Consider the following 15,105-nt stretch of genomic DNA (forward strand, 5'->3'; position numbering starts at 1 on the left):
TGCCGTCTGGCCCGCAGGTTGGGCGCAATGGAACATGTGTTGCATTGACTGAGGTCTTGTAGACTGGTGAGTGAGGTTTCATAGAGTACTGCTTCCCTCTAGTGGCTAAATGAGTAATAGCATTCACTAAATGAGTAATAGCATTTAGACACTAGAGGACATCACTCACGAGTTAACAAGACATCACTCCGTGTTTATATTGACTGATATGTCATATTTCAAATTCCTGTTTCAAATGAACCAAAATAAATTCTTAAGATTGTTGAAATTAAAATAAAAATGGAAATGTGAAACGGACTGGCTTACTAAAATTTGTTGAACAATATTGTTGTTCAATGTAAAGAATGTCAGCCAAGGTCGGCCCCCCGACATTTTACCACATAAAATCTGGCCCCCTTGGCAAAAAGTTCGGACACCCCTGCAGTAATCCATAAAGCGAAGTCACTGCCGTGTCACCTCCGAGGCCCGACTTGTTTGTTTTCCTCTGGGTGCGACGAGAATGAGTTTTTATGCAAGGCGGGAGTGTTGGCATAAACCGCAGCTGTCAGGACAGAAGTATTAGCCTTTGACTTCCCCTTGAATTGAACAAAGTTCAAGGAGGGCTCGGAGGTGCGTATTGCACATATGAAAAACTGCTCACGTTGCGCGAACGGCTGAAAATGAGTTCGTTCGTCCTCGCCGCATGTTCAAGTGCATCAATGACCTGATGCATATTGTCACCGTGAACAATATGGAGCCATTGGTGTCTTCGTACTGGCTGACTCATCTGCCCAACAGGTGTCATTGCTCCTCTTGCCTTTTTATCTTTTTAAGAGCAGGGCAATGACTCAGTGGCCTTTTGCCGCCGATGGTGAAAACGGCAGCGTTTGTCAATGGCGTTGGCGTATGTACTGTACCGCGAGTGACCCGCAGTTTTGCACACGGTATCATTCCTCAGCTTGTAACGACTGTGGGAGGCATTTAAAATGTCGCTGTTGGATTCCGAAATGATAGCTTTGCTGCGTTGTCATTGGGTGGGTAAAAGGCAACCCTACATGAATAAGCATTTTATAAAATGAGTTTGTAGTTGAGTGCCCGCCTACTTGCACTTCGGCACCTGCAGATTTGTTTTTTCCTTATTTTTTTTTCCAACTCAATATTTTAAAAATAGTTTTATATTGATTTTTTTCCCCCCGACACACACATTTTTTCCATAGTACAGTATGACTTGTATATATTTAAGTTAGAGCTCCCGTTTCCTCATGTTGACGGCAACAGAGAAGTTCTACTTGGATTCCTTATTTCCACTTCTACTGACTGACAAGTTTTTCTTACTTTCTTTCAACTTTGTAGTTTAAAACGACTTCCCTTAACTAGAATCCTGCATCCCTTTGTGGCCTCTTGGCTTGTTATGGAGAAAAATGGCAACATGTACTTATGCACTTTACATTTGGACATATGATGGTAGTGCAGTGTTATTCATCTTCCGTACCGCTTGATCCTCACCAGGGTCGCGGGGGGTGCTGGAGCCCATCCCAGCCGTCTCCGGGCAGTAGGCGGGGGACACCCTGAATCGGTTGCCAGCCAATCGCAGGGCACACAGAGACGAACAACCATCCACGCTCACACTCACACCTCGGGACAATTTAGAGTGTTCAATCAGCCTGCCACGCATATTTTTGGAATGTGGGAGGAAACCGGAGCACCCGGAGAAAACCCACGCAGGCCCGGGGAGAACATGCAAACTCCACACAGGGAGGCCGGAGCTGGAATCGAACCCGGTACCTCTGCACTGTGAAGCCGACTTGCTAACCACTGGACTACCGGGCCGCCTTAGTGCAGTGTTATTGTATTTTTATTTTTTTTTGTGGTTATGAAAAAGAAAAGCATTTCTACGCCTGCCATTTTGGTCTTTCTCACAGTGAACCAAATCATGAGCTTAACACTGAGATACATAATCAAGCTCTCGCCGTGCCGTGACATTCATTTTTCACCATCCTGGCCAACTTCATTCCATTCATGACCTCGTCCATCCTAGTTTCAGTTCATGTTTAGCTAGCTTTATACACACAGAAAGGTTTGCAACGTCTCGTTCCAATTTGATTTCGACAACATCCAGTCTAGGGAGCAGACATCAGATTGAGTCAATTTGACATCATCATCAACATCCAATTCAAAGCATCGCGCCGTTGCAGACTTGAAATTCACACGGCCGCGCGTTTGACTTTCAAAGCCTCGCATGGCTTCTGCGGTCAGTGCTGTGATTTATCCGCCTGCTAATTGGACCCCGCTCAGCGCAGTTGATTAAAGCGGCCACCTCTGTGGCGCCCTCCCCTCCCCCCCCCGTTTCGTGGAACGGCCCCTCCTCTGTCTACCGCCGCTTTCATCGCAAGCCCATACGAAGCGGCTAATGAGCCTCCGCTGATGTGCGTGAGCGAGAGTGACCCGAGAGTGCTCGGACATCGACCGAACGCGGCGTCGCCTCGCAGTCGTGACGTTGTAACTGCTCGCCTGAGGCCGCATCATTTTGGCTTTGGCTTTTAATACATTTGCGCCGCATTAACGGGGCCGCGTCGCCGTGCCGAGGTTGCCGAAACGCCACGCTTGCTATTGTGTTGCGCGTATTACATAAATGTCATCAATGTTATTGGAAAAAGGCTTTTAACCTTTGCTTAAATCAATATGTTTGTCCCTTTTCAAGTAGCCCCTAAAGCCCTGCTAATTACATTTTGCTAACAGATTGAAAGTACACGGCAGTCGAGCCTTTTTAAATGTTTTTTTTCCCCAGACACCTCAGTTGGTAAACACGCCGTACGCAAACACATTGGTTAGACGTCGACGGTAGTCTGTACGATAATTTTACTTTTGGATTTGTTCTCAAATGTAAAGGAAGCGTAAATCGCGTGAGAAACTGAGAATCCAATGATAAGTTTGTGGATTTGATTTACTTTCTTGTCCCAAGTCCCAACTTTTGTTTTTGCTCCTGTCAACGGCACTCGGGCAGCCAACATCCCTGGAAAGGAGGAGGCACGACAGGTGAAGGTGTAATCCCGCCGGGAGCTTTGTCACTTTTACATGTTTGAGTTACACGCCAGCCCGCCGCTTGCCAAAGTCTTGACCCTGAAGTGAACTCCGGGAAACAGAAAATGGCCACGCGTCACCGCACCAGGGACAGCGTTAAGTGTTGACGACAGATAGATACGCCAGGAGGGGGGGGGGGGGGGGGGGGGTCCTGGCTCAAAACCGACTACAATCTTGGCAAATATCAACTGTTGCCGTTTACAGGTACAGCGATAGAGAAAATCACACGACCTCCATTTAACCTTTAAAAAATGTTTCAAATGAAGTCACATATCCGTTTGTCCTCATGGGGGGGGGGCAAACTTGATTCAAAACGGACAGATTTGTGCAGTAAACGTTTTGTTATTCTATTTGTTATTATTATTTTGTATATACATCACAGGCAATTTGTTTCTCGCCTGAAGTGTGATTTGCTTGCATTGTTGCGACTGTAATTTGTCAATAGGAATGAAATCTGCAGGGGATCACGGTACTTGTTCGGACCCTCTCGCAATCGATGTTTCGTCTTCTGACGAATGAATGCCAGCTTTTTGCCAGTTGAACGTTGCTTTGAGACACGAGAGATTCGACGCAGGTCGTTTTCAAGACGAGAGCCGTCATCCGGCTAATTGTTTTTGCTATCGCGAGCGTGAACTTGGAGTATACTCCTCTTGCAGGAGTCGGCAATTTGCGTTGCATTTTTATGGATGGAAAAGCCTGATAATCGTGAAGTTTTATTGGCTTGGACTGAAAAGGTCTCAAGGAACATTGAACAGGAACTTGTCCGTTTGTTATGGCCCGCTGGCGGTTTTAGTTTTCACGATCATTTCGCAAATAAATTCTTTTGAATGCGTTCTTTTGAAATGGATCATACAGTAGCTCGATGCTCATACAACCTTGGACTCCCCCCCCCCCCACATCCAATGCATAAAGAGAAGTGCCGCCTTGATGGGAAATGACGTTTTATGATGGATCGCGATACCAAAGTGTGACTATTACTGGCGCCCGCGATTGCTATTTCGATGCGTAGATATCCTTATCGACTTGCTTGGAAATCTTAATGAGATCTGAATTTTTTATGTACCTCCAAATGGCCGCCGTTGTTAATGACGTGATTGCGTTACGAAAGCTCGAAGGCGCCCGGTCGTGCTGCGACCAGAATAGCTTTAGCCCGAGAGTGCAGTGGTCACGATGACGAGCAAATCTTAGCCCGGTAGGCATTTTCAGCCTTTTGTCGTTGTCTTTTGAGCATTTAATTTTCGGACATCTTGATTGTTGAGTCTTTTTTTTTGTAACCGGTTACTGTGAAAGTTATTTAACTCTGAAGGTGAAAACAAATCGTGTGATAATAACTCACTTGGATATTATGCCACATGGCGTCCTTCAAGGCCAGAGTTTGATTTATCTGGCAATGTGAGTGCTTCACGTATACTTTAGTTCAGTTCAGTCTCCCTGTGACAGTCTCATTTTTAACGTTAAGTTCCTTGAGAATATTTAATGTTATGGTCGAAGCCACAGGCAGAAATGTAACAACAAAAACAACTTGTTAGCAAGGTTTGAATGTAGCCTCATTTCACCCTCTTGCCCAAGCAAACGGCGCCATGTTAAAACTGTTTAACTCCCCATTGTGGCCGAACCGGGAAGTCTATTTATTAAGTAATTATTATTACCAAACATTTGTGAATGTTGCTGTTTTTCGAAAAGAAGAACATTCTACACTTGCTCATGTTTACTTGTCATGGTTATAGTGCATTTAAAAAAAAAAAAAAAAGCTCGATATCCCAACCTTTTCGTGAGTAGTGTATTTGTGGAAATCCGTTTTATCAGATGCCAACGTCAGTGCGCTATGTGACGCAAACAGTTGGAAGTCGCACTTCTGCCATCACAGCTCGCCCTCAATTCAGAGAGCTGACCTTCCGGGACCTTCCGAGCTTTTTTTTCGACATACCCGTTGTCATATTTACATATCCCCGTGACCTTGCGATCCAGTTCCCGGGTGTGCAGACTCGCAAACGGCAGACGGTGAAATGGACGCTTTCCCCTCTCTCTGACCCGCAGTCTCCCGCCGGCTGCTGCGGGTCCCCCGGCAGGACGTCATAGTTTCGCAAAAAGCCCCGATGAAGAGTGCATTTAGGCAAGAGAAAAAAAATAAAATAAGACGGCAGAGCAGACACCGGCGCACCTTTTGAAGAGAACATCGGCAGGCTTCTTGATGCCCGACTGAACCTCTTGCACCAGAGCCATCACCGCAGATGAAAGGAAAGAGACGCGTTTGAGGTGGGGCTCCGGCTTTATCCAGGCATCGTGCATCAAGTAATTGAAAGGCCGCAGAGTGTGGCGGGGGCTGAGGAAGCGCTTGAGTCATTCTTGCAAGTTTCGGAAAAAAGGAACGGAGCTTTTTCTGTACTTCTCATCTGGTTTGTTGACAGAGACAAGAAGAAAATATACTCGTCTCGTCTTTTTTTTTTTTCCTCGCATCGGAAATATTCATTCATTCATTCATCTTCCGAGCCGCTTGATCCTCACTAGGGTCGCGGGGGGTGCTGGAGCCTATCCCAGCTGTCTTCGGGCAGTAGGCGGGGGACACCCTGAATCGGTTGCCAGCCAATCACAGGGCACACAGAAACGAACAACCCCGCTCACACTCACACCTAGGGACAATTTAGAGCGTTCAATCAGCCTGCCACGCATGTTTTTGGAATGTGGGAGGAAACCGGAGCACCCGGAGAAAACCCACGCAGTCCCGGGGAGAACATGCAAACTCCACACAGGGGGGCCGAAGCTGGAATCGAACCCGGTACCTCTGCACTGTGAAGCCGTCGTGCTAACCACTGGACTACCGGGCCGCCCGAAATCTCATTTAATTGTAAAAATATTTGCCTCATGTTACGTGTCAAACGACTGCGTTGGGGGGGGGGGGGTTGCCCATGTGGCCGTGCGGAGATGCTCTCATTGCATCAGCGTAATCTCGGTCAATTCGGTGTCAACGGCGCTGTCCGAATGCTATTTAATCCGGCTCGGCTCTTCGTTTCATATTCAACGTTGCAAATGTGTTACTCAAAAGATGTTTTTGTTTGTTTGGTTGTTTTTTTGGTACATTTTGTATAGTTCCAATATCTGTGCGGCCGAAGGACTGAAATGTTTTCATATCTTCCTTTGACTGTGAGTTGTTGTTGTTATCATCCTGTGAACATTTTCATCGTAATCCCGCTCATTCGTACCGTCATCCGCTCTTCTCTCATCCCCCCCCCTCCCCCTCCCTCCTCGCTTGCCAGCGGATGAAACGCGCAACACGGTTTCTCATCCTCAGCCTTGACTCCTCCCTCTTTGACTGCCGCCGTTCCTCCTCTCCCTCCCCCCGGTTATGTGTGTGAAGAGCTCGTCAGTAAGTGTGCATTAATCCCGGATTGCGCTGCCCTGCCGTCTGCGTCCCGTCGTTGCTGAGCGAGCATGGCACGGCTCCAGGACCCCCGCGCTCAGGCGGGAGACCGCGACTGAGCCTCCCCCAGACAGTTGGGGAAAGGCGCGCGACTGCCACGGCTTTTAGAACTCTCTCACAGAATTGAGCAAGAGGTGACGGAAGAGATTAAAAAAAGGGGGTGGGGGGGTCGGTGGAGGGGGGGGGGGGACGGAACCATGCCGGCCGCCGGCGCATCACGGCTGAGGGCGCCAGTGTGAAAGAAGAAAGAGGCGACCTCGGGTCACACTTTGCTCATCTCGCTCGTCTCTCGCGCGTGAGGGATTAAAGTTTTTTTTCTTCTTCTCCGTTTATCTACCGTCGGCACGGGTGTCGTCACTCGTGCGTGCGTGCATGTGTGTGTCATGGAGTCTCCTACCAAAGAGATTGAGGAGTTTGAAAGCACGGCCCTTCAGTACCTGCAGCCGGAACAAATTGAGAAGATTTGGCTCCGGCTCAGAGGATTGTAAGTACAACCACTTTTTACTCTTGTCAACAAGTGTGCGTGTGCGTGTGTGTGTATGTCTGTTACGTTTGAATAATACCAGACGGAGCTCACGAGTCATAGCAAACAATTGTGATGAATAATGGTGTGTGTTTAGGGTGACGCGCCATAGGTAGGTTGGGGAGCACGTCGGGATTTTGGAAAAAGCTCGGAGGCGTTGACGTTGTGTTTTTATCGCTGGTCTGCGACGCTTAAACCTGCAGGAGGTTGAGCGATCCGCAGATCTCGGCTAGTCTCCTAAACCCTGAATCGCAATAAAAAATCCTCCGTTCCATTGCACGCACTCATCATTCTACCTCTGAAGCCAGGCAATTCGTGGCATACCCTCTGAAAAAAAGGAAGAAAAATGGTTGACGCCTTATTGACATAGCGGCCAAGTATCGGGAATTCCCCGCCATCAAGCTAGGCTTTTTTTACGCAACCACCCCGCGTTGAGGCTTCCCGCAAACATATACCGTCTTTTCACCACCATACGGCGCACCGTATTAAAAAGCGTAGTGTCCGTTACGGGTGCGATTTCAAGATGTAACGCGTACACGAGACGCGTTGTATAGTTGGGGGGCGGGCATAGTAAAACGTATGCTAGTTGAAAAAAAAAAACGTAGCAAAACGCTAGCATATGGTTTTTACAAAGGCAGCGGAGGCCATGTAAATTAGATGCGTGATAAGCGTCAATATGTAAATTAGATGCGTGATATGCGTCAATTTCTGCTGTTGTACTTTGTTGAAGTATTTAGTCATGAAAATATGTAAATTAGTTGCGTGATAAGCGTCAATATGTAAATTAGATGCGTGATAAGCGGCAATTTCTGCTGTTATACTTTGTTGAAGTATTTAGTCATGAAAATATGTAAATTAGATGCGTGATAAGCGTCAATTTCTGCTGTTGTACTTTGTTGAAGTATTTAGTCATGAAAATATGTAAATTAGATGCGTGATAAGCGTCAATATGTAAATTAGATGCGTGATAAGCGTCAATTTCTGCTGTTGTACTTTGTTGAAGTATTTAGTCATGAAAATATGTAAATTAGATGCGTGATAAGCGTCAATTTCTGCTGAGCCGAAACTCGAGACGGTTGTTCTGGCATTGCGGAATGCGCCATCTCTGTTAGGACTGCCAGACTGCTTCTGAATGAGATAAAGGCCAAAGGGCACACGTAGCGAGCGTCGGATGTTCAGCTTGAAATCTTTAAATTTCTGCAATTCCCTCACGGACAATTGTCATCCAAACTTGGGAGCCGCAAAATCTTTCCTTTGTTTGTTTGTTTGTTTATTGAACATAAAACATATACAGTAATAATTTGACAGAAAATAAGGTAGATAAAAAAGTAAAAAGAAAGAAATCAGTCTTCATTCAACACAGTTATGGATGAAGTAAAAAACTTATCTAGTCCCACCCCGTTATGTGTTTATATCTACTAAATCATTTTTATATCAGAAAAGAAAAAGTAAGAAGAAGTCTCCATTAAGGCTCATACTTTACCCTTAATCGTGATATTTTTACAACTTTTGGTTGTTCCATCTTGGTGCCTTTGCCACAAAATGGCAACAAAGACAAAATCCGGTTTTAAGAGGCAGGGTGACATGGCGCTCATGGCGGTCCGCTTTCCTGTTGAGCAGAATCGGGATCGTCAGCCGCTCTTCTCCTGTTGCGCAATGGTGACGCAGGAAGTATGAGTGACTGCCTGCTGGCTTTGCCCTCCTCTCCTTTCTGTGCCATTTTCTCCTTTGATGACACATAAAAGCAGAGACCTCAGAGCGTTGACGTTTTTACAAGATATTTTAAAACCCATCCCCGTTTGCCAACCAATCGACACCTTTCCCGGCTCCCGGAACTCGCCGGCGTTCTCTACCGCCCAAGATGAAGTGGCAATTAGCTTTTAATGCGCGCGAGTTCTCGTCATTGTGACCCACAAACGGGGAATGTTACGCTTTTGTCATGCTACCGTGGCCTTGTCCTCAAGAGTTATCACGCTATCATTAAGGTTGCTTGCTTTTGCTCTTTTATTGCCATTCTGTGGTCAATTCCTTATTTCCTTTCAGCGACCTCTTCCGGCCGCTAGCACGTTGAGTTTTCTTGGCCGACTTCCGTTTCGTCGCCGTCCTAAATTTTGCCATTACGGCTTTCGGGCCTGTCCAGATGTTTGACGCTGGATGGTCGGCCCCGATGATGATCCGCCAGACATCACGATAGTCGATTGTCTGACGTAAGGGCGCTCCAGATGGTGACGAGGCGTTATTGTTGAAACCACATAAACCAAGACAAGAGTCTAGAAGAAGACCAGCGCCGAGAGGCACAGCCTGACAATTTGCTATTTTTGGTTACGGCTGATCTTAATATAGTTTCCCCAATGTTTGAGTCTGACACAAGTACGACTTCAATGATAATTGATTCAGAGCCCAAAGTGGTCTTAAAGGAGACATATTGTCCCCTAAGTATCCCTATAAGTAGCTTTTTGTCAAAATATGGCACACTATATATATATATTCATTCATTCATTCATCTTCCAAGCCGCTTGATCCTCACTAGGGTCGCGGGGGGTGCTGGAGCCTATCCCAGCTGTCTTCGGGCAGTAGGCGGGGGACACCCTGAATCGGTTGCCAGCCAATCACAGGGCACACAGAAACGAACAACCATTCGCACTCACACTCACACCTAGGGACAATTTAGAGCGTCCAATCAGCCTGCCACGCATGTTTTTGGAATGTGGGAGGAAACCGGAGCACCCGGAGAAAACCCACGCAGGCCCGGGGAGAACATGCAAACTCCACACAGGGAGGCCGGAGCTGGAATCGAACCCGGTACCTCTCCACTGTGAAGCCGACGTGCTAACCACTGGACTACCGGGCTATATATATATTTTTTTTTTACTCTGGCACTCAACTGAGCTGTTTTGAGTTGTCCGTCCTATCTCAACGCTTTTAAAATTCTCTCATAGTGTTCTATCATACGCTGGCCCCTCAACTACGGGGGGGCCAGTGCCAAGTATAGCTTTCACGACAAGGACGACCAAGGGCAGAGCCTACGGGGTTACGACAATTTATTACTCGAACGCAATTGCGTTGTCAGCTGTGTAGGAACTGCTTGATCACCAAGCTGCCGTATTACCGGTACATTCCGTCCGTGCCTGGGGCGAATGCAGCCAACACATTCCCAAATACATGAAATTGAATCGAACAAGATTCTCACACGGGCGCCGCTTTTGGCCATAAATCACCGTCGGACACTCGTACGCTGACTCGCTGACGTCACTCACTATCCCACTAAGCTCCGCCTCCTAAAGGCACATGTACACTTACACTAAAGTACTGAGAGTACTTTTTATAAGGTTGGAATTGTTTTCTTTCTTTCTTCAAATACGTTGACATTGTGTTTAACAAGTGTGTCTTAAGTTAAAATGTAAATTGAAAAGAAGTTGCACACCAATGGCATGAGGGTATCCTCCACAAGAAACGCACTGTTCAACTGCGCCAGCAATCCAAAGGTCAACGTGACTCCTTTAAATCCAAGGCTCATGTCAACAATTGTGGTCGTGTGGCTGTTTTGTCATGTCTCCATGGCGACGCAATGACATTTACTGTATGCACCGTAAGCTGCCATACAATAACGTGATTGGTACGCCTGTCATGACACCGACTGTCCCAGAGGGCGCTCCAATCACCCGTAGCAGGTTGGCTTCCGCCATTTTTTTTCTCCACAGTCAATTACAGCGTCCCAAGAGAGCACGTTGCGCTTTACTACTCGTCTACACCCCCCCGCCCCCCACCCCGATCGACAAATAGCTCCTTTATGCTTCTGCATTGGTTCCAATGGATTTCATCCATCAATAAATTAATTTCGACGTCTGCCACGGATCGACCTCGCAGTCGCCTCCCCTGAATTAAAGAAAATGAACGGGTTATTTAATCACTTCATCAAGAGTTCATCGCGAAGATAGAGGCGACTTTTGCTCTCGGTGGAAGCGGATGACGGCGTCAAATAATATATGACCAAAACATACTCATGACTTAAGATGAAATGTGCAAGTCCAGTCATTGGTGGGATTTCAACCCACATTTTGAAACCCGATGAGAAGGTCAAAGGCCGGGATGGTCATTTTTATTTCTTCCCGCTTACCCGTCGTCTTCCCCTTCTTTGAGTATCATTTAACCTCTGTCACAACTCAAACAGGCTTTGCCACCATAAACACGACACGGACCTGCGGTTTTAATCGCTGGACGCAGGCCAGATAAGAGACCTTTTTTTTTTTTTTCCCTGTGGAGTTCCTCAGCTCCAGAATGAAGCGCTACCTTGAAGGATTGAGAAACAAATCACACTAAGTGCCGTCAATTGTGCCCGAGCAGCATTTCGATTCAAGCCCACGTTTTTTTTTTTGGACTGAAGTGGGGACCCCAACCCCCCACCCCCCACCCTCCCCTCCACCCCTGCACTCGCCGATGACAAGTGCCTTAAGTGTGTGTTCAGCTTTTAGAGGCACCGCTGTAGGCACCTGGCGAAGGCGTGGGTGTTTGTTTTCGGGGCCAAATGTTAGCGTGAGTGATAGTAGGTGTGTGTGGGCTCCCCGTTGTATAAAAGTAGGCAAGATGTCAGAGGGTAGGAATGGATGTGCGTACGCGTTTGTGTGAGCGAATGCTCATGTTTTATTCATGCCATTCTCCTAATTTATCTGCCTAAGTAATTGCACTGTCGTTGAGTTTACTGCGTCTGCTTGACAAGCTTGATGCTATTTCGGTGATATCGATAAATTACTCTCAATAAATGTCACGCGGAATTGCTTTTTGTATTCTTAGCGTTAACCCCCATTTGAAGTCTGTTGATTATTGCATTGTCATATCAATATTTTTTGAATATACTTGAATAGTTAGAAGTACGTCTCGGTCAATCCAAATCTAATTTGTTGTTTATATCTCTGGCAGGCGCAAGTACAAGAAGACGTCCCAGAGGTAAGACTCGACGACGGAGCATTGGAATATCCCATCATCGCATTCCAGATGATTTGCCCTCCAACACTTTGTTACCAAGGAATGTCGGGGACCACCAAGGAAAATAGCAGAAAATATACGACTATAGATGCAACGTTACAGGCATCAAGTCATTATTTTAGATTTGAATAAAATTGTGGGCGGCCCGGTAGTCCAGTGGTTAGCACGTGGGCTTCACAGTGCAGAGGTACCGGGTTCGATTCCAGCTCCGGCCTCCCTGTGTGGAGTTTGCATGTTCTCCCCGGGCCTGCGTGGGTTTTATCCGGGTGCTCCGGTTTCCTCCCACATTCCAAAAATATGCGTGGCAGGCTGATTGGACGCTCTAAATTGTCCCCAAGTGTGAGTGTGAGTGTAAATAGTTGTTCGTTTCTGTGTGCCCTGCGATTGGCTGGCAACCGATTCAGGGTGTCCCCCGCCTACTGCCCGAAGACAGCTGGGATAGGCTCCAGCACCCCCCGCGACCCTAGTGAGGATCAAGCGGCTCGGAAGATGAATGAATGAATGAATAAAATTGTAGTGTCGGCCCGAAGAATAAAAAACCTTGTCATCCGCCCTATTTTCTTTCGCTTAATGGGAGTTGAGTGACGGGGGCAGCAGCTTCAGCAGGGAAGGCCACACTTCCCTCTCTCGTATTTCTGGCGGATCCCGAAACGTTCCCAGGCCGGCCCGAAAAGGCTCTCCGGCCCTGTCCCTGGGGTAGCCCCAGGGCCTCCCTATTGGTGGATGTGCCCCGAACACACCACCAGGGAGCATCTTAAACAGACAATCGAGCCACCTCATCTGGGTCCTGTGTAACTGAGGGAAAGAAATGTGTGGGGGGGGGGGGTGTCCCTATTCCATAGCACTCTATGATTGCAACAACAAGTGCAGTTCGAATAAAAAAGGGCCACGACATTTTAACCTGCTTACTGCGTGGCGGATGCTCTCTCCACAGATTGAGTATTCGCGCCGGGCTGTTTACCCGAATCAAATATATACGATCACACTTGTATGAATGCCGAATCGCTTTGTCTTAACCTACCCCCTTGTCTCCATTCAACACCCCCCTCGTGATGGATGGCTCCTCGTCGGGCAGACATTCAAGAGAGACCGTATTTATCGAACAACCTCACCCATCCGTGACAAATAACTCTCATGCCACATTATCGACACCGGGATGAAACCATCATTTATTTGCCCCCCCTGTTGGACATGCCCGGGGGACGGGGGGGGGAATCGGGGCCCTCTATTAACTTGACTTAAAATGCATTGTGTTACAAGCACAATTGTGAAGGCTTTAATGAATGAGCGGATAATGATATGTAAGTGTTATTTATCAGGGCTGTCTTTTTTTATTGATGACCAACGTGCCATCGGTGGCCATCTTTCTTTTATTTTCGCTCGGGAACACAACTTCAAAGCATACACGCAGTTGTTGGGAAATTCGGAGGTTTCGGCATTACGCTTAAAAGCGTTTTTCCACTCATTTCAGTGGAGAACGATGATTCCAAATACGAATGTTTGCCATCGCATGTGGAGTTACCAACGTTTATTGTACGTCGCATAACCATCCGACTGATATTCCGTTGTTGTTTTGCTCCCGTTCCAAATTGAATCTGCTGCCGGCTGCCGTCTGTGGAGTGCGTTGGCACAAAACGCATTAAGCGAGTAAAACGGGGACATCGCAAGCAAGCCCATAAAGCTGAGCTGCAAACAAACCGAGGTTTGCGAGGCAGGGCAACGCTCGGATTTCGAGGCGAGCCGCGGGATCGCTGGCGCCGTTAAGAGTAATTGAGCGACGCGGCACTGTTCGGCACGGTCGTGCGGTCTCACTCTCTCTCTTGGTGGCGGCGGGGGGGGGGGGGGGGGTCGAGTTCCTGTGTGGAGGAGCGGCGTGATTGACAGCTCCGCATGTGTCCGTGTAATTACGGCCGGGCTAATTGGCGGAGAGGAACACTGGGAGCTTTGTCATTACTGACACACCAGGAAAGCCTCTCATGCAGACGTAGAAAGAGAAAGAGAGAAGGAGAAGAGAGCACTTCTCGCAGCGATGGAAAGAAAGAGATGATGATTTGTGCGGGGTTCTATGTGGGTTGGGCGTTGGTGGAACAGAAATTGTTTATCGGTTGCTATTTTGGATCGCATTTGATCTCATGGTCACCGTTATTGTCATACGGGTTTGTGATTTAACGGTTTTCAAAGCCTACGGTAATTTGGGCAATGCAGACCATGGCAGTCGAGTACAGTACATTGTTCATTCGTTCATTCATTCATTCATCTTCCGAGCCGCTTGATCCTCACTAGGGTCGCGGGGGGTGCTGGAGCCTATCCCAGCTGTCTCCGGGCAGTAGGCGGGGGACACCCTGAATCGGTTGCCAGCCAATCGCAGGGCACACCGAAATGAACAACCATTCGCACTCACACTCACACCTAGGGACAATTTAGAGCGTCCAATCAGCCTGCCATGCATGTTTTTGGAATGCGGGAGGAAACCGGAGCACCCGGAGAAAACCCACGCAGACCTGGGGAGAACATGCAAACTCCACACAGGGAGGCCGGAGCTGGAATTGAACCCGGTACCTCTGCACTGTGAAGCAGACGTGCTAACCACTGGACTACCGGGCCGCCTTATTATTATTATTATTTTTATTTATGTTTTTGCCCTTTATGAATCTCGACGAGGCTATTGAGACTGTCAGATCTACAGTAGGTCCCGCTTTCTCATTGAGGCCGCTTTTATCCGGTCTGAAGGAAATCAAGACTTAATGGCACAAAATGTCTTGACCTCTCGCTCAACGTAGGGCAAGCCCCCTGGCTGCCCATCTTTAAAACTCATCCGATAACTCATTTTTATTCTTTGGCTTTTGACAGTGCATGAGACTTGATTTTTTTTTTTTATGTTCATGGGGCTGAATAGAAGCGGCCTTTCTATCGACTCTTTACGGAAACGCTTCGCCGTTAACCGGTGTTGATCGTTAAAAAGTTTCTGCAGTAAAAGAAACAAAAGGGATAAAACAAATACAACCCCAAAAGTACTTTAAAATGCAGTCTGTCTTTACGTGATCGAAGACGTCCATGAACAAGCTGAAACGGGTCGTCAAATCGAACAAATGACTGATGGTTAAAAGGTTTTATTTTATTT

The 15,105-nt window shown here is 47.4% G+C and overlaps 1 protein-coding gene across 7 annotated transcripts in view; it reads left to right on the plus strand.

The window, feature by feature from the left end:
* The window catches only part of pde1cb (phosphodiesterase 1C, calmodulin-dependent b), a 64,306-nt gene that overhangs the window by 13,173 nt on the left and 36,028 nt on the right, over positions 1 to 15,105 (plus strand). For 4 of the 7 annotated variants that reach the window (XM_052088159.1, XM_052088160.1, XM_052088158.1 and 1 more), the window contains exon 4: positions 11,919 to 11,945. The exons of 2 other annotated variants lie outside the window; for them this stretch is intronic. In XM_052088159.1, the coding sequence (XP_051944119.1) occupies positions 11,919 to 11,945 (27 nt within the window). Of the gene's footprint in view, positions 1 to 6,210; positions 6,963 to 11,918; positions 11,946 to 15,105 lie in introns of those variants that run through there. One more of the 7 variants, XM_052088164.1, reaches the window with a different exon arrangement.

Source organism: Hippocampus zosterae, chromosome 15 (genome assembly GCF_025434085.1).
Source record: "Hippocampus zosterae strain Florida chromosome 15, ASM2543408v3, whole genome shotgun sequence".
Classification (NCBI taxonomy): Eukaryota; Metazoa; Chordata; class Actinopteri; order Syngnathiformes; family Syngnathidae; genus Hippocampus; species Hippocampus zosterae.